This window comes from Muscardinus avellanarius, assembly GCF_963383645.1.
Source record: "Muscardinus avellanarius genome assembly, chromosome: X".
Lineage (NCBI taxonomy): Eukaryota > Metazoa > Chordata > Mammalia > Rodentia > Gliridae > Muscardinus > Muscardinus avellanarius.
In genome coordinates, this window is record NC_137792.1 from 26,688,851 (window position 1) to 26,713,132 (window position 24,282).

The window sequence follows — 24,282 nt, forward strand, 5'->3', positions numbered from 1 at the left end:
GGTTTATGCTGCTTGTTCACTAAAAGAAAAATATGAGGTTTATTTAATCTGCTGAATATTAAATAAAACAGGTAAGTGAATTCTTTGAATATTTTATGACATATTATATATTTAGTAATATTTAGACAAAGGTAAAGTGAGCAAATAAAGTTAAGAAAACTTTAAGTCAATTTCCAATTGCTTCATTATGGAGTTCATACCTGAGCAATGCCTTAATGAGTTGGTAATAAATTGAACATGTAATGCCAGCTTAGGCATTGGAGAAGAAAATATTCTAGACAATGAAGTTCAATAAAGTGATGATGGAAGGAACTGCACCTTTGTCTTGGTTTATGTCCCTATTTTAGGATGCAGCACTTCTTCCTTAAGCTTTGAGAGTTTTCATGGGAGATAAGTGAAAAAGAAGAGCCAGGAAACTAACGAGAGCATTGAGGAATAGTCAAGGGAATGATGGGTGGGGAGAGAAAAGCGAATCAATTTAAACTTAAAATTGGGATTAAAATAACACTTCCCAACCCAAGAAGTGTTATAAGAATTAGATTAGTTCATTGATGTGCACACCTGGAATACAGTAGCCACTCGATAACGTGTGATAGACATACCATTTTTAGGTGATAATAAGGAAACTGGTTAAGTGTCTTTTTCAAGGTTTTACAACCAGCCTTTTAGAAAACTTGGATGGAAATTGACTTGAAGATGAGGCTGAGTCACACAAAAAAAATGCCCTTACTCATTTTCTTTTGTTCAGCTTGGAAAGAAATCTAGCCAAGAATATATGGCATAACTCAACCCCCCAAACATAAATGTTTCTTTGGGAGAAATCTTTCATAGTTTAGACCGCTCAGCCTTATATATCAATTAACTGAAAAATATGTTGATAATGAAAAGCACATGACTATCAGAAAATCAGCTTTCCAAAAATGTATACTTTCAACTTTACCAATATGATCAGGGCCATAATTTCTAAGCTCCCATTCATAGTTTAATTTTGGCAAACGTCACTTGCCTAAGACCTTTTAAAATTGCTCCACTGAGCCAAACAATGCTTTCTTCTAAAAAGAAATTCTTGCAAATCTAGCAATTCTAGTACACTTTATTTTCATGCTCTAACATATAGGAGGCTATAATTTCTTATATTTTTAGCTTTCCTACAATATTGCAAGGCTGGAAAATTTTGCTGATAACATCCTTCACGTACAGGATATTAAAGAGTACATGGAATTTGACCTGGTTTTGGTATGGCTTTTTCTTCTAAACTTATGAAGCCTGTTATAAACATGTTTAATTCGGCAAAATTAAAGAAGAATAAATAAAGAAGTTGTAATCATATTTTCTATAAATAGAATACAAATATATTTTATAGAATGAATGCATAATAAAAGAACTTAAAGTTTGTAAAATATATATCATTATATATCAGATATCTAGAAAATCTCTTCAAATAGTACAAATTTTATATATTTGTCCACAATTTTTACTGCTTAAGTGTGTGTGTGTGTGTGTGTGTGTGTGTGTGTGTGTGTGTTACTGGGAATCTGGGTATTGAACTCAGGAGCATTCTATCTCCAAGCTATACCCCCATCTCTTTTTACTTTTTATTTTGAAACAAGTCTCACTAAGTTGCTGAGAGCTCCACTAAGTTGCTGAGGCTGTCCTCGAATCCGTAATCTTCCTGTATTAGACTCCCAAGTACAGGGACTATAGTTGTGCACCACCACATCTGGCTATAAGTCAAACTTTTAATGAGCTTCATGTTCTTTATAACCAACTGTTCAATTTTGTAAAAGAGAACCTTCCAAGTAATTATATCATGAAAGCACAAGTCACTACTTTGAGAATCCTTATTCCTGAAATATCAACATATATTAAACATAGAGAAATCTCAATACCAAAGCAGCATCATATGAGAAAATATAATCAGAAAAAAAAAATGAAACAGCTCCAAGAAAGAAAAAGGCACTGAAAAATTCAAACAAATAAAACTGAAGTCAGATTATCTTAGAAATTCTCTGCTTTGTAGAAAAGAGAGTAAAGGTTGACAGACCTGTGAAGGAAATGGGCTCCTTGTGGAGTCAGAGGTGGTGACATAAGCAGCCTGTGTGTAGGCATAGCTCTTGAACCGAGGCTTAGGAGAGGAAGAAACTGGCTCATAGCCCTGTGCTAGACTGACTGTGATCTGCAGAGAAGGGTTTGGGGGAGGCAGGACAGAGAGGAGGAGGACATATGGTAAGTAACCCTGGAAGGACTGCTTCCAACACACTAGAAAAAAATGGAACATTAATAAAGGAAAGGGTGAAACTAAATGTTTAATCCTATAAACACATATATGTGGTACACTTCAAAAATTATGACACAATTCTTGTGGTGGAGAGCAGATAATGTGAGAAGATAATGAGGGTGAAATTTAGCCATGAGGATGCCATAAGGACACAAGCCATGAGGATGCCATAAGGACACCTTTTATAAGGTGGGGTTTTTCAGTCTCCCAAAAACAAGCATCCAAAGGCAATTTTCTCTGAACCCAAAGTAAACAAAACCAGGATTCATCAGGTCAATACCCTGGAAAGGACTGAAGCTTTCATAAGCTAAATATAGACTAGCTCAGTGGAGTGAGAAAATTAAGCCTAAGAACTTTCCACGCCTTCAGCAGAAATTCCGCTAAAGGCTGTTTAATCATTGTTTTTATCGAAAAAAACAACTCCCCAAATTACCCGCTGTTGAGAGCAAGAACAAACCAATTAATCGAAGATTCCCATTGCGTTCCATGCAATTAGTCAATAGAGAATTTTATCATATATATGTATGTATTCTTCACTTAATTTGTATTAGATATTTCAAAGTGTTTCCTTTAATAATAATATTTTAAATACAGCAATGAATTGGAAACAAAAAGTTTTAAAAATATATTATTGTCTTGGATCTTGTTCTTTTTACTATTTAGTGAGAGAAATTTAAGTTTAATATGCATATAAATCTGTTCTTTATACTTCATTTTATATAAGGCAAATGCAGTATATTCTATACTCTAGATTCCTTTGAGACAGATGAATAGCACAATATTTTCACAATGCATTTTGAAAATATTATTGCAGTATATATCAGATGAAATTAGAAAGGTTTGTATAAGCTCTGTCTCCCTTTTAAAATTTACACACATCATAACACACACATACACATATATATATGCATATCTATAAATATGTATATAATGTAAGACTACATATAAAATAGAAAACATCTTTGAGATTAGTTGTCATTTAAATAATTTACCTGTTGAGAATATTGCATCTGATGATGTAACTGAAAATGTTCTTCTCTAGTCACTTTAGAAGTTCTTGGCAACATTTCCACTTCCTGGATGGCTTCAATGCTCACTTGTTGAGGCAAAACTTGGAATAGTGATGTGATGTACATTAAAATTGACTTCTTATCTGGATAAGTGGTAGCAACATCTGTAAGCACATTAACACCACACATCAATTTTTGGTTTCTATATTTGAGACTCCGAAAGGGTAATGAACAAATCAATGTTACAGGAAGAAGACAGATTAATGAGTACTCCATTGTCCATGAATGTCCTCTAGAGACTAATTAGAACATGATAATCAGGCTTAAAATATCCTTGCAATTTGGCAGACCAATGAGATGAGCACTGAAGTTAATTTCTTTTTCTTGTTCACATAAAAACTTCATTCCGTAATATTTTTCCTAAGTCAAATTGCCAAAAGTAGTCCATCCAAGACAGTGGCCTTCATTAGATAAGAAGGAAGAATAAAAATTACATTTTCTTTTCATGGAAATTTGCATTAGCATGTCAATTAAAATGGTGTATTTGTAATTAAACAATTACACAGAAAGGCTTAATGCTTTGGCTCCCAATAAGTAAACCTTCTACCTTCTAATTAAATTATTGCTGGTGTTAAAGTATATAATGGACTAAATGTGTTTCTGTGTTAGAATGATCTATTAATTTCCACAAAAGAGCAATAAACACTATTGAAAATTATTCATAGCATTCCTTAAATATATTCAATGTACTTGTTAACATTGGTGAATCTGTTAAAGTAGAATGTCAAAGTCCATCTCAGACTTAAGTGATGTATTTAAAATTCCTGCCCATAAAGTGATTCTCACTTCATGTCATTTGCCACAGTGAAGGAATGAATGAAACCAAGAATATAAAGTCAATAATGTAAGCTAGGCGTGATGGTACATACCTATAATTTCAGTACTTGAGAGACAGAGGTAGGAATTTTGTAGGTTCAAGGACAATGTGGGGTAACTTAATTAGACCGTGTTTAAAAATACACATTAAAAAGGGCTGGAGAAGAAACTCAGTGGTAAAACATCCCTAGGTTAAATCCCCAGTGACACAAAAAATGAATTATAATAGATATATAAAGTAAAAGCTCCTAAGAACGGTTGTTTTGCCTCTTGAAATTATAATTTACCCATTGTTCTCTTTCTAGGAAACTAAGATATAAAAAATGATACTTCATGTAAAGTGAATCATTAATTACAAAAGTGTTAAAATATAAATATGGAAAATGGAATACTAGATAGTCTTTTTTTACTTTTATTGGGACATAGAACTTATACATTACAGTGAGGTCATAAGTCATAAGTCATAAGTCATACACACAAATATATACACAGGTCCTAGTGTATATCACTAGTGTATGCCTTTAGATCCCATTCCCACTCTACTACCCACTCCTCTCCGTACATTTTATGAGACTGGTAGTGACAGCTTCATACATGGGTATAGCATAATTTGAACTGTTTCATTCATCAGATCTTTCTTTCTCTTCCTCAACTCCATCCTCCATATCCCTTCCACTATTCTACTCTCATTTATCTGAAGCCCATTTTGTTTCCAATTTCCTCTGTAGCTTCCACATATGACAGAAAACATATGACCCTTCACTTTCAGAGACTAACTGACCTCACTTAGCACAATATGTTTTAGTTACATTCATTTTCCTGCAAATGACATAATATTGTTCTTTCTTATAGTTGAGTCAGATTCTATTGTGTATGTATACCATATTTTCTTTATCCTTTCATCTATTGATGGATACCTAGGTTGTTTCCATAATTTGGTTATTGTGAATTGTGCTGCTATAAACATAGATATACATGTCTCACTATTATATTCTAACTTTAATTTTTTTTGAAAGACACTGAGGAGTGGTATAGCTGAGTCATATGGTGGCTCAATTCTTAGTCTTTTACTGATCTCCATAGTGATTATACTAACATTCAGTCCTACCAAAAGTGTACACAAGTTCCTATTGCCAGACAGGATTTTTTTGGTAGTTTTCAAAATATATTTTAGTTGGATGCCAAAATTCAGTGTGTATATGTATATGGATTGAACCCCTGAGCACTCTACCACTATTCTCCCATCTCTTTCTAGTTTTTTTTTTCTTTTCTTCTTTTTTATTTTGTATGGGCTTTTATTGGTGCATTATAGTAATTGGGATACAAGAAACACTCTAGATAATAAAGAAAAAACTTCAGTGGAGTCAAGGAGGAGATAGAATGGTAGGGGAGGAGGAAGTCTAAGGTTCATTTATGAAAATATTACCATAAACTACGTTTAGTGGCTGGGCGTGGTGGCGCACACTTGTAATCCCCGTGCTTGGGAGGTGGAGACAGGAGAATCGCGCAGGTTCAAAGCCAGCCGTGCTGGTTTAAGAGACCCTGTTTCCAAATTAAAAAAAATAAAATAAAAATAGGTCTGGGAGTGTAGCCCGGAGGTAGAAGGGTTTCCCGGAACCCTGGTACCACCAAAACATAAATAAATAAATAAATAAACAAACAAACAAACAAACAAACAAACTATATGTATACATGTGAATATATACCAACATCAATCTGGGTACTCTGTATTGGGAGGGAAGGAAATGGGGAGGCAGGTGGGCACCAAGAGCATGTGCATATATGTTATTGTCAACATCATGTTGTCAGCTTTTTTAAAAATGAAAATAATGCCATTTGTGACAACATGGAAGAACCTGGAGGGTATTATAAAAAGTGAAACAAGCTGGGAAGAGGGAGATAAATAACAAATGATTTTACTTATATGTGGATCTAAAAATTTGAACTCAAAAAAGCAGAGAATAGAATGATAGTTACCAAGGGGCTAGGAGGTAGAGGTTGGAGAAGAGTTGGCCAATAGAGAGGAGTTGGTTAATAGATAAAAAACTTGATGTAAGTAGAAAGAATAAGTCCAAGAGATTTATTGTGTAATCTATTTAATAATCATGTATTTTATCCTTAAAATTGTGAAACAGAAATAGTGAAACATGCCTATAATGCCAGTATTTGGGAAACTGGGACAGGGGAATCACAGGTTGGAGAGCAGCTTTTCAGCAATTTAGGAAGATAGCAAATTATCAAGACTGTTTCAAAATAATGAAAAAATAAAATGAACATGGTGTGTAGTTCAGAGGAGAATGTCCCTGGGTTAAATCCCTTGTACCAGAAAATTGCTGAGAGTAGATTTTAGGAATTCTCACCACAAAAATGATAAATATATGAAGTGATAACATATGTTAGTTTTATTTAGCCATTTTATATATGTATATATTTTAAAACATGATTTTGTACATGACATATTCTTTGGTACTAGAGACTGAAACCAAGAGCTTTCTACCTCTGAGCTATACCACCATCCCTATTTTATTTATTTATTTATTTATTTATTTATTTATTTATTTAATTTTTGTAGTACTGGGGATTGAACATAAGCATCAATCTACCTCTGAGTTATACCCAGAGTGCATTTTTTTTATTCTTTATTTTGAAACAGGGTCTCACTAAGTTGCAGAGGGCCTCACTAAGTTTTAAGCTGAGGCTGACCATGAACCTGTGATCCTTCTTTCTCAGCCTCCCAAGTACTGGGATTGCAACTGTGTGCCACCACACCTGGCTCTATTTCTTTTTTTTTCTAACAGGTTCTTGTAGGGTTAATGAGAGTCTCACCACTTGCTGAAGCTATCCCCAAACTTGCAATCCTTCTGCCTCAGCCTCCCTAGTACTGGGATTACAGCTGTATGCCACCATGCCTGTGCACAATTTTTATGAATAAATTAAAATAAATTTTAATTCATTTTAAAAACAAACACATTAGAACTGGCATCAAGTCTATATAAGAGAAAATGTTGCAATGTACTTTTCTCAACATAAATTTATCTTAGCTTATCTACCACTACATGATCTGTTTTATATATGTATATTGTAAATAGGTGTTCTGAGTAAAAAAAAAAAAAAAAAAAAAAAAATTCAAGCCGGGCGTGGTGGCGCACACTTGTAATCCCTGAGCTTGGGAGGCTGAGACAGGAGGATTACACAGGTTTGAAGCCAGCCTCAGCTACTTAGTGAGGCTCTCAGCAACTTAGTGAGACCCTGTTTCCAAATAAAAAAATATAAAATAGGTCTGGGAGTATAGCCCGGAGGTAGAAAGCCCCTGGGTTCTACTCCCAGTACCACCAAAAAAAAAAAAAAAAAAAAAAAATTCAAGAGAAAAAATTTGATTTATTGGCACAAAACTCCTTGGAGTTTTAACAGTGAGTCACTTTCTAGTAGCAGGAGCATAATTAATCAGGACAACTACTTTAAAGTATTTTTAAGAAGAATTAGGGGAGAGAAAATAATTAATTTTGGTTTGCTTCTAGCTGTAGTATATAGTGTTTCTCAATATTTAGTGTGCATGTAAATCAGCTGGTGACCATTTTAAGCTATGAGGTCTAATTCTGTAGATCAAGATGGAACCTGGGGCTCTGTATTTGCAACAAGCTCTAAGGTGATGCTGAGGCTGGTGTGTTGATGACCACATTTTAAGTAGCAAAGTCCTATAATTTGCCAATAAGCAGACTGATACTTTAGCATTTCATTGTTTTACATATTTTAACATAGATATTTACTGGATATTCATACACAAAAATTGAGAGGCACATAATTGTACAGTACATAGGCTCTACTCTTTATTACAATTTTTTTTCTGGTATTAGGGATTAACCCCAGGGACAGTTTACCTCTGAGCTATACCCCGAGTCCAATTTTTTATTCTTTATTTTGAGACTTGTTATCACTAAGTTGCAGAGGGCCTCACTAAGTAGCCGAGGCTGGCTGTTAAACCTGATCCTCTTGTCACAGCCTCCAAAGTACTGGCATTACAAGCCTGCGCCACCACGCCTGGGTATTATAAATTTAATTATTAAACAACAAACCTTGCAAGTAATTTTTGCAAGTATTTATTAAAGAATTAAGAATACTAAGCCGGGTGTGATGGCGCACAATTGTAATCCCCGTGCTTGGGAGGCTGAGACAGGAGGATCACGCAGGTTCGAAGCCAGCCTCAGCTGGCTTAAGAGACCCTGTTTCCAAGTAAAATATAAAATAGGTCTGAGAGTAGCCTGGAGGAGAAGGCCTCTGGATTCCATCCCCAGTACCACCAAGAAAGAAAGAAAGAAAGAAAGAAAGAAAGAAAGAAAGAAAGAAAGAAAGAAAGAAAGAAAGAAAGGAAGGAAGAATTCTTAGTGTAAGAGCACTGCCTTTCTGAAAAATCTTGCTACTTAGGGAGGAATAAGAGTTTGGGGATGGTTGATCAATGAGTATAAATTAGAGCAATAAGTTCTTTTGCATAATAGGGTGACATGACAAGAATACACTGCATATAACAAGAAAACAACAAAAAGTAGAAGAAAGGATTTTGAATCCTTTTACCACAAAGAAATAATGTTTGTCCAGGCATGGTGGTACAAACTTGGGAGGCTGAGACAGGAGGATTACGGGTTTACATCATCCGGCATTAGCTAGGCCCTCCACAATTTAGTGAGACTCTGTTTCAAAATAAAATAATAAAATAGGGCTAGAAGGTATAACCTTGAGGTAGATACCTCTGGGTTCAATCTCAAGTGCCACAAAAAATGATAATATATGAAGACATAGATATGCTTACATTGATTTGAACATTACATAATACACAGATATATTGAAACATTATACAGTACCCCATAAATATATATAATTTTATATGTCAATTTAAAATATATAAATTTTACTACTAAGTTAGTTTTAAATTCTGAAATGTGAAAAAGCCCTCATTCATTTGATGATTGTTTTGTAATTACTTATTATATGGTTGGCACTATACTTTTCTGTAATTTGAAATTCTAGAATGTCTTTTCCTTCTTATAACTTAGGCTTCTGTTGAGTTTGTTAATAGAAAAAGGTATTGAATAGAAACTCAATAAAAATGGGCAAATGAACTAAATAGACACTTCACAAAAGAAAAAATTTAAATATCCAATAAATGTTTGAAAAAATGTTCAACATCATTAGCAATCAGAGAGAGACAAACTAAAACTACCCTGAGATGTCACCTGACCCCTATTAGAATGGCAAAGAGAAGGGACATATGTTTTCTCTAATATGCCCAAACTAGGGACTATTAGAAATACCAGAGGGACTCCAGATAATGGAGGGGAAACTACAGCAAAGCTGAAATGGAAAGGTAGGAGTCGAAGAAGGCCAACGTTGATTAACGGAGGAGCTACATCCGAATATGTGTAAAAGTATGAATCTGGCATGGTCAACCTGGACACTCATTGTTGGGAGGGGGGAAAGGGAAGTGGAGGGGGAGAGGGCACCAAGCATAGTCTGAATGTATGCCACTGTCAATACGATCCATATAAAAATTAAAGAAATAAATAAAATTAAAAATACAAACAACTATAAATGCTGGCAAGTATGTGGAGAAGTGGGAACTCTAGGACATTGTTGGTGGGATTGCATATTAGTGCAACCACTTTGGAAAATAGTATGGAGGACCCTCAGAAGAATGGGAACAAACCTACCATACACCAGCAATACACTTCTGTGTATCTACCCAAAAGAATAAAACCAAACTACCAAACTAATGCATGTGTATCTATGTTCATAGCCACACAATTCACAATTGCCTAACTATGGAAACAGCCAAGATGTCCCTCAACAGATGAATGGATTACAAAACTATGGGATAGGTACACAATGGAATTTTACTCACCCGTAAAGAAAAATACAATTACATCGTTTACAGAGAAATGGATGGAACTGGAGGACATTATGCTAAGTGAGATTAGTCAGTCACAAAAACCAAGAAATTGGATGCTTTTCCTAATATGCAGAAGCTAGGGAGAAAATAGGTCATAGGAGGAACTCTAGCTGAAAGAGAACCTTAGATGAGCAAATTAGGAGACCGAACTGAGGGGGATGAGAATGGGAAGGGGAGAGAGAAACTCCCTACTGTACATGGTGTACATTCACAAACATATCAAGTCAATCACTAAGCCAAACATGAGAAGAAGAGGGGGATAAGGGAATGGGGTGGGAATTGGGTAAGGGCTAAAGAGTGATGTGTGTATGTATGCATCTACCATCTTGTACCCCATTAAAATGTATGATTACAATGCACCCAGAAAAATATACTAGTTGGTCCCTTGCCTTTTCCTAGCAATGTCATACAGAGGTGTGTGTGTATGTGTGTGTGTGTGTGTGTGTGTGTGTGTGTGTTTTCTCAAATATATACCAAAAAATTGATCAAGCATTATCTTTATTGCCCTATGAGAATGCAAAATATGTATATTTTTGTCTATATTAACTATCATATTAAGTAATTGTGAATACTCATAAATATCAATCATTATAATAAATATATGCTTATTCAACCAAACTAATTACATTTGGCCTAGACAATTACTATTTTATCTTTGAGGTCATGTTAGATTCATTAGTGTCAGTAGGTAGAAACTAGTATTTGTATTTTTAAAGAAAGTAATTTAGACTTTCTAAAATATTTTGAATTACTAAAATATACATTTATTGAAAATTAACATATTTAAACTATTTAATAGACTATTTTCAAGATTAAGAGATAAAGAATAGGTTACTATCACAATTATAAATAACGAATAAATAAGAGAAAGTTACAAAATAATTTCATTACTGAGCATAATAAAAAACATAGTTCTATAATTGGTACAACCAGTGCTGAAATATGTAAAAAGTGAGAAGTTATATATTATTATAGAATTTACTATTTATGAATATGAAAGTGAAGTACCTATACATAGGGTTTTATTAGCTGAAATGGGGAAAGAGGGAATATTATTTCAGAATTAGCATAAATAAACTTCAGATAAAGAAAAAAATAAACATGTCTTAGGAATAGTGGCTTTGGGTTGTTTAGCCAGATGGGAAATTAGTGAAAAGTATGATAAAAAAAAAAGTAGATTCTATGTGGAACTAAAAGTTTTGTCCTTAGTCCAATAAATTAGAGAATATTCTTGAGTAAGTATATGATACTATCAAAATTTTGGTAAAGTTAAACTATTATATTCAGAATGGATTGATTGAGAGAAGAATTGGATGGAAGCAGAAGCCAAGGGCTATAATCCAGATAAGACATTTTGAAGAATTAAAATAGGACTGTGTAAGAGAAGAATGAAACAAAAGAAAGTATGAAAAACATTTCTAAAATATGAAATGCTGTGTGAATATATGCCATTATCAACATGATCCACATTATCATGTGAGACTAGTGTACCATAAAAAAGCTGCATGCATAACATTTCATGTATATTTCAAAATAAATGTTTAAGTTTTAAAAAATTCTAAAATATGTCCAAAATGACTTTATTACATTTTCATACCATTTATTTCAGTCTTTGGAAATGCCTAATGCAAAATTCTGTTCTAAGTCCTTTGAAAAAAAGAGTAATAAACTGAAAATAAAATGAAGAAGGAGGAGGTACAAAGAAGGAAACTGATTGTTCTGTAGCCATGGTAACACAGAGCCATCAAAACAAGTTCAAATTCCATTTAATCAAGTAACAATTAGCTGCCTCTTTGGTTGTAATCATGCTCCCCTATGCCAATCAGTGGCAATCCCTTCCTTCTGAAAGCCTGCCAGTCATGAATAGTTTTATGCACGTGAATGTGAGATTCTGAAACCAAATCCATTAACAATGGTCTCATCTGGGTGATCATTCTAATAAATCTGACATGGAGTTACTATTCCCACCTCAGAATGTTTTTAGATCTCTTGACCTGTAGGATTTTCTTTCTTTTTAGGTCCGGGGATGGAACCCAGGGACATTTAACATCCAAGCTGCACCTCCTGCCCTATATTTTATTCTTTAATTTGAAACAGGGTCTCACTAAGTTGTACAGGGCCTCACTAAGTAGCTGAGGCTGTCCGTGAACCGTGATCCTCTGGTCTCAGCCTCCCAAATGCTGGAATTACATGTGTGTGCCACCATGCCCGGCTGTAGGTTTTTCTTAAATCCTAGGAATACTCTTCTTTTAAGAGAGTGGCTGAGGAGCATATTTTCCTCTTATGTAAATAAGCAATAAATTCATATTTGTGTTTTAATTTCAAATATTGGGTGATAGGGCTGAGTATGGTGGTGCAAGCTTGTAATCCCAGTGCTTAGGAGGCTGAGACAGGAGGATCACAAGCTTGAGGACAGCCTAAGCAAGTAGTGAGAATCTCATCAACCTAGTGTATCTCAGAGGTAGAATGCCTTTGGGTTCCATACCCCAAACAACAAATCATATATATATATATATATATATATATATATATATATATTCATTCATTTGAGTAAATTCAAGTGATGAAATTCACTAGTAATTGTGAACTAAATAATGGAAATTTATTAGGAAAGAGAACAGTGTGGTAAACGAAAGAAGAATTCTAAATCCGAAGATCTGGATTTTTGAAAAATCTATACCTAAACATTTACACCTATAAAGAAGGATCCTAGACATCTTTAGCATTTATTTCCTCATTTGTGATATAAAATTCAGAGTCTGAATTTCTTCACAGTGTTATGAAAATTAAATGTAATCATGTTTAGAAAAAATGTAAATTTTGTTAAACCTTAATATCAGTGCTCTATTGCAATTGATTTTATTATTAAAACTAAAACAGGCCTCATCATAGAAGAGACAATTAGTACTATTAACAAGAAAGCAGAGGAAGAATTTAGTTAGAAGTAAAGGCCATGCATCATTTATTATATATTGATAAAACAATCATTACATATTATAGAGTATACATCTTCTACCTTATGATAAATTATGTGTATTTAGCAGAAGAGCCATGCCCAAATAATTTTGGGTTGTTACTTGCACCAGAAATTGAAATAAATATCATTACTTACGGGGTTATTGTACTTAATGACTATAGCAAAGGAAATTCCTGGCACTCTATGAAAACCTAATTGTTTTTTTTATTTTTATGTGGTTCATATTGAAAATGGCATACATTCAGACTGTGTTTGGTGCCCTCTCCCACTCCACTTCCCCTTCCCCCTTCCAACAATGAGTGTCCAGGTTGACCATGCCACATTCATAATTTTACACATATTCGGATGTAGGTCCTCCATTAATCAACCTCAGCCTTCTTCCTCTTCTACCCTTCCATTTTAACTTTGCTGTAGTTTCCCCTCCATTATCTGGAGTTCCTCTAGTATTCCTAATACTCCCTAGTTTGGGCATACTAAAGAAAACATATGTCCCTTCTCTTTCTGTGCTTGGCTGATCTCACTTAACATAATGTTCTCCAGGTCAAACATGTTATTCACAAGAGATGGAAAAACCTAAATATTTTTAAGTAAAACTGAATAAAGAGAAGGGTTGATATCTTAGAAACTAGTGAGAATTTTTTAAGAGCAACTAAAAAATGATGCAGATGACTTTATAACATGTAAGGATTGTAAAAATCATGCAATGCTATTTAGAATTTTTATTATGAGATATTAACTGTATGAAAGGATAAAAGTGGATAACCTTCAAAATAATAACTTACAATTATATAAAAGTAATTTTTTTTACTAAAAGCCTACTATAGAGTGTCCACTAAAAATAATTATTGATCCAATCTTTGAAGCCATCTCAGAATGAACAAGTAGAGAACTCATAATACTGCTAGAATATTTTTATGAACAATTCTGATGAGTATTTGATATTGAAAGCTAAAATGGAACAAATCATTTAGTGAAATTCCATTATTGTTCAAATGAGAAAATTGAAGCTCATTGTTGAATAGAAAGTTCAAAAGTTAGCAGGATCAGATTATGATTCAACCATTGCATCATACTCCCTCAGTTCCTTATTCCCATTCTCTCAGATGTTGCTTTTAGTGTATTTGAAAATCCAGAATTTCAAAGCCAATATTTAAGTGGTGCACCTGTAATAAATATGGTTCAATTACCAAACATTATCTCCATTATCTTTAATAATAGTGATTTCTATTTGTGATAAGTGAGACATTATAAGACTTAATATACATAGGATGACATTTCAGCAGCAATCAAAGAAACACAAATTAAATAAAGATGTGGCCTTTAAATCACATTCCTTTGCCTATCAAATTAGAGAAAAATATAAAAGGATTACAATAAATATTTCATTGAGAGAGGTTTCATTGATTTGGCTAAACTCCTCTTTAGCTTGAGGAGTATCAACTGGTTTTAACTTTATGAAAAACATTTTGGCAGTGCTTTTAATAACCTTAAAACAATCATTTTCAATGTCCTAGAGATTTTCCTTCAGGAAGACACCCCTAGAAAATGATCAGAAATTTAAATGAGGGTTTATGTAAATTTGATAGAAAACAAATTATTTATAGATGCAAAAATAAGAAAAAGACCAATATAAATGTCTTAATAATTAAGAGAATTAGAAAGTGATGGAATATGTAACTGTGTAGGAATATTAGGAAACATTCAAAGGTTACTTTAGAAGAATATTGAATATTTTAAAATCAACACCTTATAATGTAATATCAAAACGACTAGATTTTTTATGTAGAATTTCATAACAATCTTAGAGGAAAGAAAAGTGAAATGCATTAAAATATATTAGTATGTAAATGTGCTAGTGGGATTGAGACTGATTTTTTCGACTTCATCTTATCTGTTTTATCAACTATAATCAAGACACATTAATTTCATAATTAGAACAGTATATTCTAGATTATAGAATTTTACTGTTCATAATTAGAACAGTATATTCTAGATTATAGAATTTACTGTAAAACTAATTTTCAAAGATTAAAAATGTGACCATAAAATGAAAGTCACACATAGTGTATACTCAATATGCCCTCACTCCCTAAAAGTCAGCAAATATTTCTTCTGAAACTGGTGCCTTCCCCAAAGCTATTCTTATCTTAGGCAGTCAACCTCAGGAAAGTCCGATTAGCCAGCTGCCAGGCACAACCTTGAAACACCTCTGGGAAATCTAAACAACAGGCTCCACTGTCAAAATCTGAGGCCCACAGAACACAGAGAGAAAGGCAACAATTGAAATTCTGGATTATCGTGCAAATCATGTATAATTGGAAAAAAGCAGAATTTCAATGATAAAGCATTTATTAATGTGCATTCACAAAGTGGGTGGGTGACCCTTTTAAGAGATTTATTTTTAAAAGTGGGTGGATGTTTTTTAGAAAGCATGATAATAACAAGCCTATGTCATTTTCTCCAGAATTTGTATTAGGTACAACACAATTAAAATACATAAATTCACAATTTGATAAAGAAAGGAAATGACTGACCTAGGAAGAAGAAACTTGAGGTAACAAACATTGACAAAGTTAAAATGTGAGATTATAAAACAACCATCCACATGGTTGTGAAATTCTTTTTTTTATTTTTTTTATTGGTGCATTATAGTCATACATCTTAATGGAATAAAAGACTTGTGGAGAGATACAAGCACACATGACCCAATTAGCCCTTACCCAATCCCCACCCCATAACCTCCCCATCCCTCCTTCCTATGCTTGGCTTAGTGATTGACTTTGACATGTTTGTTTAAGTACATCATGTGCTTTAGAGAGTTTCCCTCTTTCCCCCTCCCATCCCCTCACTCAGGTCGCCTTATTTGCTCCTCTATAGGATCTCCTTCTTCATCTAGAGTTCCTTCTGTTACCCATTTTTCCTTAGCTTTCTCATATTACAGAAAGCATCCGATTTCTTATTTTTTGTGACTGACTAATCTTACTTAGCATAATGTCCTAATACACATAAAGTAAGTATCATTTGAAGTTTGAAAATAGATTTTCTTACACAGTCATCATATTTCTAAATGCTAAAGTTGTTGTTAAATTATGAATAATCTCATAGCAATGAACTAAATCGTTAAAGCATTTGTTATTTTCAATTTAATATATTCATCACTGTATTCGAACCACCTGTATTTCCACTTTCAAGTCACTATATAAAATATACTAATAAGAAAATAATTTGCAAGACATGTTAAATTCTTTAATATACTGTATGACATGCTCTACCTTCACTAAATTAAGTACTTCTTAATTGATTCATTTTTAGCATTTAATTCCCCAATACAAGTAGTTTCTTTTATTATCTAATAATAATACTTCTAATTAAATGACTATAAAATATAATAATGAAAACAATTTGCATTGATGAAGATGATTCAGTTTCATAATAACATTAATAAAGATAAAAGCAATGGCTTTTATTTATCCTTGAGAAACACTAAATCATTTTATCTTCTAAATTTGAAACTACTCCTTTAAATAGGTTTATAGTATAGCTAGCAAAAAACAATCACCATCGCCGGGTGTGGTGGCACACGCTTGTAATCCCCGCGCTTGGGAGGCAGAGAAAGGAAGATCGCGCAGGTTCGAAGCCAGCCGCTCACGCTGGCTTAGGAGACCCTGTTTTCAAATTTAAAAAAATATATAAAAATAGGTCTGGGAGTGTAGCCCAGAGGTAGAAGGGCTTCCAGGAACCCCAGTACCACAAAAAAAAAAAAAAAAAAATCACCATCATCTTGGTACATGTAGAAAACTGTAGCTCAAAATGCATAAAAATTACTTAAGGCATAATGAAGAAACAAAAATGGAAAGTAAGTACCCACAAAAGAGGATACACTGAAATTATTTCAGCTGTCTGACCATAAAACAAAAAGAGCTAAAATATAGCTAATCAAATGAAACTTCAACATCAAGAGCTGGGTGTGGTGGCACACACTTGTAATCCCAGTACTTGGGAGGCTGAGATGGGAGGATTGCAGGTTTACAGCCAATTTCAACTACTTAGTGAGGCCCTGCACAATTTAGTGAAGCCCTGTTTCAAAATAAAGAATAAAAAAAAAAAAACAATAGGTTTGGGATGTAGTTTGGAAGTAGAATGCTCCTAGGTTCAAGCCCAGTATCACACACACACACAAACACCTTAAACATCCTGTATTCAATTCAATAAAAATTATATCTTGAAATGATGCTGTGGGTTATAAAGAGTACTGGATTAAAAATATTAGAAACTGAAAATATATTTATCAAACATTTATTGAGTTACTAATTTGTGCTAGGCTATATTATAGACTTTGAGAAGTAAGTAAAGGAGCCCAGACATCTGTCTCATGGAACATTGATTCTAATGGGAAATAAGTTAGAAATTCACATTAAGCATATTTAAAATTTTTGATTAGTACATAATAATTGCATGAGATGCAGTGTGATATTTTTAATTCAGGTATGTAATATGTAGTGATATAATCAAAATTAACATTATCCCTATTGATTAATGTTTTCATTGTGTGTAAAATTACCTCCCACAAATGCATTCTTTCTCCTTGTCTATTTTTGGGAAATTAAAGAGAAATGGTAATTACACAGTATTAATATTAAATGTTTTTTGGTACTAGGGATTGAACTCTGGGGCATTCTTTCTCTGAGCTTCACTCCCGGCCCTATTTTAATTTTTTAAATTTTGAAACAAGGTCTCAGTAGGTTGCAAAGGGCCTCACTAAGTTGCTAAGTGTAGCTATGAACTTGTGATCTTCCTTTCTCAACTTCCCAAGTACTTGGATTACAAGTATGTGCCACCATGCCTGGCCAGACATCATAATTTCTTTGTGGTAAAATGATTCAAAATCATTTCTTCTCTTTTTTATTTGTTGTTATATGTCGTACATTATTGTCACTCTTGTACAATAGAACTTACCTAATTTTATACTCACTGATCACACTTCCCTAAACCCTCCTTCTTTCAAATTAGAAAGATTTTTCAGAACAGCAGTGCCTTTGCGCAAGTTGCTGAGAATTTTGCTAATTTGCTGAGGCGGGTCCCTTGAACCTGTGATCCTCCTGTCTCAGCCTCCCAAATATTACGATTACAGGTGTGTGCCACCACACCCAGTCATAAGCTACCTATAAGTGGCAAAGTTTTTAAAAAAAAATTAAATGTTTGCTGTGAACACCTAATCAAAATGAAATGTTCTGTCCTTAAATGTTCAATTAGAAAGTGCAAAAACAATTAAAATTGTTTCCTTGCCAAGTACTTATTAAGTGTGCTGCCATTTGAAATATGCTTTACTTTAAAAATACCTTTGGCCTTTTAAAACCTTAGAACATATGCTAAGTATATATCCTCTAAAACCAGGGAAATAGAAGCTAACTTGACCTGACAGATAAAAAGATGATCAGTCAATGTGGGAGACCATTGATTAAAAAAAAAAACAAAAAAAAAATTTGTACTTTCTTCCAATTCTCACTGCAAGTTTATTGTTGGAAGAACTATTGGAGTTTTCGTTTGAGAAGGAAGTATTTTGATTCAGTGACATTTAACTCTGCTTTCCTAATTGTCACCTGCTGTTTTGTGCTTCCCTTTTGAGCTAACCAAATTGACATCTTTTATTCCTACTTCCAGTCTATAGCATCTTTACTAAAAAAATACTCTATTTCTATTTCTTCTTTATTATAGTATTAGAAATAATAGTTGATAAATGATAGCTTTCCAATAAAGATGTAGCTAGGGAGAAATGGGTAACAGAAGGAACTCTAGATGAAGAAGGAGATCCTATAAAGGAGCAAATAAGGCAACCAGAGGGAATGGGAGGGGGGAAGAGGGAAACTCTCTAAAGCATGTGATGTACTTAAACAAACATATCAAAGTCCCACTAAGCCAAGCATGGGAAGGAGGGATGGGGAGGAATAGGGTGGAGATTGGGTAAGGGCTATTTGGGTCATGTGTGCATGTATCTCTCCACAAGTCTTATATCCCATTAAGATGTATGACTACAGTGCACCAATAAAAAAAAAATTAAAAAGATGTTTATTTCACGTGAAACAAATTTAATTGGTTATCATTGATCTTTCTGGGATGTTGGGGGACTTGGCTGATGGTATAAGGTCAAATATGAAGCAAATCCCTCAATGATGACTAGCTTAAGGCAGAAACCATATATAAAGATCACCCTTTCTTTGATAGAAACATGAAAATTGGCCTACTACATATCACGATCCTGCCACCAACTGTAAGAGATTATGCTAAAAATAACCATTTTTCTTTTTGTCCAAATTTAACTATAAAATGAATCACATTAATGTTTTGCAAATAGCTAGAGATAATATTAAAATAAAAGGAATGCTTATGATGTAAGACCAATAAAAGTTTAAAAATAAAAGGAATGCTGAGCGTGATGGTGCATGCTTGTGATCCCAGCATTTGGGAGGCTGAGACAGGAGGATCGCGGTTTGCTGACAGTCTCAACTACTTAGTGAGGTCCTTTGCAACTCAGTGAGACCCGGTTTCAAAATAAAGAAGAAGAACTAGGGCTAGGGATGTAGATCATAGGTAGAATGTCCCTGGGTTCCATCCTCAGTGATGCAAAATAAATAAATAAATAAATAAATAAATAAAATATCATGACGTAAATACCCAATATGTATTAGCCATTATTTGTCTTGATTTGTTTACAAATGGTACCTAATTATAATTTTTGTATTTGTCTGAATTCATACTAACCCCAAATTTTTGTGGAATGCCTATCATGTGTAAAACATGGTGCTAATTAACCAGGAAATGAATCATTTTTTATTAATACAATGGCTCCATCTCGTAATTCCTAGTAAAAGATCAGTGGACTACTGGGCAACCCTGATGGCATAACACTTTAATGACCCTCTCGATCGCAACATAATTATTATGGACAATGTCATGGCAGCAGCACACTCATCACATACAACATAAGAGGAAGAAATGAAGGGCTTAGCAAAACACCATTGCATAAAAAGTTCACAAATTATAAGATAATTGATGACAGATCGGTTTTCTTGAACTATCCCAAGTTGTATACTAATCTAATTGAAAACCAAAACTGTGATCGAATGGCTTGAATCTGTGTAGTTTCTAAGCACAAGTAGACATATACTGATGAAACACATAATAAGCAAATGGAAACCTTTAATTCATTTCAGATTATAGAGAAACATTCTTCTTTTGACAATAGTAATAAAATTTCATTTGAGTATGAGTTTGTGGTTTCTGACTTCCACCAATGTAATTAGGGATTCCCAATTATAAATATAATAATATTCATGGATAATAAATAACATCCATTGTGAAAATGTAATTTAAAATCTTGCAGAAGCAAAGATAATTAAATGTGAAGCAATGATGGGAAAGGGTATAAGTGATAAAATAAAATAACCTCAAAAGGCATATAATGAAGAAATCTGAAAACAATAATAAGGATAAATTTTACACAAGACGCTAATAAATAAGGCGCCCTAACTGAGGGTGATGAGACTGGAGGGGGGATAGGGAAACTCCCAAATGCACATGATGTACATTCACAAACATCAAAATCAATCAGTAAGCCAAACCTGAGAAGGAGGGAGAGGGAGGAAATGGGGTGGGAATTGGGGGAGGGCTAAATGAGTGATGTGTGCATGTATGTATTATACTACCATCTTGTACTCCATTTACAATATATGGCTATAATGCAAAAACAAAAATAAAAAGATAAAACAATTCAGATAATTTATTTTCATATAATTTATATATATTAAATAAGAATATAAAATATCATAAATATTAAATAGAATTCAGTGTGTGTTATGAAAACTACTACAGTAATGAATGTGTAATGTGAAATAAAGAACATATAACTAGGGAGAAAGAGATGCTATTTTTCTATTCTCCTGTGTATAATGTTTGAGTTTTAATTATCAGGAAAAACTTTCTCATTTATCTACCCTAAGACATGGCTATTGACACCTATATCTTTTCTTTTCTTTTTTTTTTTTGTCCCTAATTACAATGAACGTTTTCTCATCTCAATAAAGGCAGTTTTTTGTACTTGCACTTTTCACTTATTTTCTATTAAATCATCAATCAGTCCTTAGTCTACAAGTATGTATTCCTAGTTCCCACTTGCAAGACAAAATTTAAGCAACCAGTGTTACCCTAATGTGTTGGTCTTCTAAAAGTAAAGCAAAAAGTTAATACTCAACAACAAAATATTTGGTTGGTAGTGTTTTGCCAATCTCCACAGTGTAAATGATTTCAAGTTACCAATGGTTTAACAACCTACAGGCACATTTCCTGAATAGTTAAATACCTGCTCCTTCCTATGTACATATATACCCAGGTTCTGGTATATCATTGTAACTGTCAACACAATTACTCACTTTTTGTTCCATTTTTGTTTCTCTTCACTGTAGAACTTGTCAAATATTTCAGCTATATTCAATGTACCTTCTTTCCTATGCCCCTTTCCATTTCTTTCCATTTCACTTATATTAGCATCTAATATATTCCAGACACCACATCCGATGCTGGTAGGATAGCAGGAACGAAAGCAAAGTTCCTGCCCTCCTGGAGGCTAGATTCTAGTTGAGATGTAGATAACAAATTTAAAAATTCTCTGGCCTCTCAGATTTTAAGTGCTAGAGAAAATAATAAAATGGGTACGGAGTTACTAGTGTCAATATTTTAAAGAAGATAAGCATGAAAAGCTTCTCTCATAATAATACTTAATCAGAGGACTAGCTTCTCTCTACTCCACTAAATAGCCACAATGCGGTGGAGCCTAAAGGATGCTTTTCTGTCCTCATTATACTCTATAGCTCCCCAAAGCACTCTTTCATTCTTAAACTGCTTTGTTATTCTTGGATTCTTTGACACTACCTTTTCTGCATGTTTTATATTCATCTGGGCACACTTTCTCAGGCTTTTCTTCTAGCTCAAACAATGTTAATGAAAACATTTTGGAGATGCTTCGAGATTATATCCAGTTCTTCTTAGTTATTCACTCTTCACCAAACAACGGCACTTAATTTTAGCTTTTGCAGTTGCTTGTGTCCTCCAGATACCTGCCATACTGACTAAATTCTAATTGTTCCCAAACACATATTCTCAACTGAGGTCTCTCCCCTAAGGTGATGGCAGCTGATTAGAGAGATATCCATGAAATCATATCTCAAATTTGTTAACACCCAGAATTGGGCTCTGTGTTCTTTCCAAAATTATTACTCTTTCATGTACCTCCCTTTCTTTTTTTAATTAATTAATTTTTTTTTTGGTGGTGGTACTGAGGTTCCTGGAAACCCTTATACCTCCAGGCTACACTCCCAGACCTATTTTTATATTTTTATTTGGAAACAGGTCTCTTAAGCCAGCGTGGCTGGCTTCGAACCTGTGCGATCCTCCTGTCTCCGCCTCCCAAGCGTGGGGATTACAAGTGTGTGCCTCCACGCCTGGCATGCATCTCCCTTTCTAAATATGACAGTGATATTCATGCACTGTGTTAGAATGTGTACATAGGAATCATCCTGATTTTTCCTTGTTTCTTCATTCCATCATTGTATCCATTACTAAAAGTTGTTTTTTCTATTTCTAAAAGGACTGTGTTTCCACTTGTCTTTACTATCTCAACCAAGCTGTGATCCTTTCCTCTGGGACCAATACATGTCCATTCTAACTGTATTCATACCTCTAAGTCCATTCTGCATGCAACAGCTGGAATTATTTTTTCCAGTACAAATTAAATTGCAACATCTTCTACTCAAAGACCTTTAGAGGCTCTTCATTTTGTTTAGAGTAAGTCCATACTCCTTTGTAATATAAAACACTATGACCAAATTCTACACACTTAGCTGGTATACCCCAATGGAATCTCTCATACATATTCACCTTGTTCTGTTTTGCACTTCAAATATCACATATTGATTGAGACTTTTCACATGTCTTGGTCTTTACAATCATTGCTCTCTTTACCTGGAATACTTTTCCCGTGCTTCTGCATTTTTCATTCACTTGGTCCATTAGATCTCAGCACACATGGCACCATCCCAGAGATAATATTTTTGGAACATTCTATTTTAAGAATCCCACTCCCTTTCTTTTATTTCACATTGATTCATTTTTTATGTCACTTGTGAAAAACCTAATTATTAATGTGTTTCTTTCATTCTTTTATTTGCTCTATTTCTATAAGATACAATCATATGTGGCAATAGGATGTTTTGGTCAATGACTGATGACATTTAACATGATGGTTCTTATAAAAGAAGTTCCTCTCTCATAGTGAAATTTTATCAGTCATAACATCAGAGCATATGTTACTTACATGGTCCTCCTGATGCTGGTATAAACATAACTATTGTGCTGCCGGTCACAAAATTATAGCACATCCATTCATATATAGTGTATAGTACATTATATTTGATGATAATATATAATATTTTGTTACTGCTTCATGTATTTACTATAGTATATTTTTATTATTATTTTATAGCATATTCTCTTTACTTATGAAAACACTGTAAAACAGTCTTCTGTGTTACATAGGCTGGAGGCTCATATATATCATGCTTATGGCATATTTTTATTGCACCAAGAGTCTGTACTTAGTGATTTAACTATACCATCTAGGTTTCTATAATTATAGTAATGATGTTCACACCCACAATGACAAAATCACTTATCAATGCATTTATTTTTTTTTCACCTTTTTTTGAGGGGGCTTGATACTGGAGGCTAACTCAGGAGCATTCTACCTCTGAGATACATTCCCAGCCCTATTTTATATTTTATTTTGAAAAAAGTGTCTCTCTCTAAGTAGCTGAGGCTGACCTTGAACCAACTATTATCCTGTCTCAGCCTGGGATTATGGGTGTGTGCCACAATGATGGCTTATTACTGCATTTCTTATAATGTATCCTGTTTATCAACATATGACTATATAAGCACTATAAGGACAAGAATTTTCTCTAAACCACTTTACCACTGACAGATAAGTAGCAAGAACTCAATATGCGTTAAATTAATAAATAAATGAATGAAGAGGTAATTGGGATAATTGAGAAATAAAGATTTACATTAAAATCGAGAATCTGTTACAAAGAAGAAAGCACGATAGCAAATAAAAGGAGCAGAAAATAATTTAATTCCATACCAAATT

General features: G+C 33.7%; 1 protein-coding gene across 2 annotated transcripts in view; it reads right to left on the reverse strand.

The window, feature by feature from the left end:
- Positions 1 to 24,282, reverse strand: part of DMD (dystrophin) — a gene marked incomplete at both ends in the record, with an annotated part of 2,101,015 nt that overhangs the window by 1,623,503 nt on the left and 453,230 nt on the right. For both annotated transcript variants that reach the window (XM_080719244.1, XM_080719243.1), the window contains 2 exons: positions 2,045 to 2,176; positions 3,271 to 3,452. In XM_080719244.1, coding sequence (XP_080575370.1) covers positions 2,045 to 2,176; positions 3,271 to 3,452 — 314 coding nt within the window. The remainder of the gene's footprint in view (positions 1 to 2,044; positions 2,177 to 3,270; positions 3,453 to 24,282) is intronic.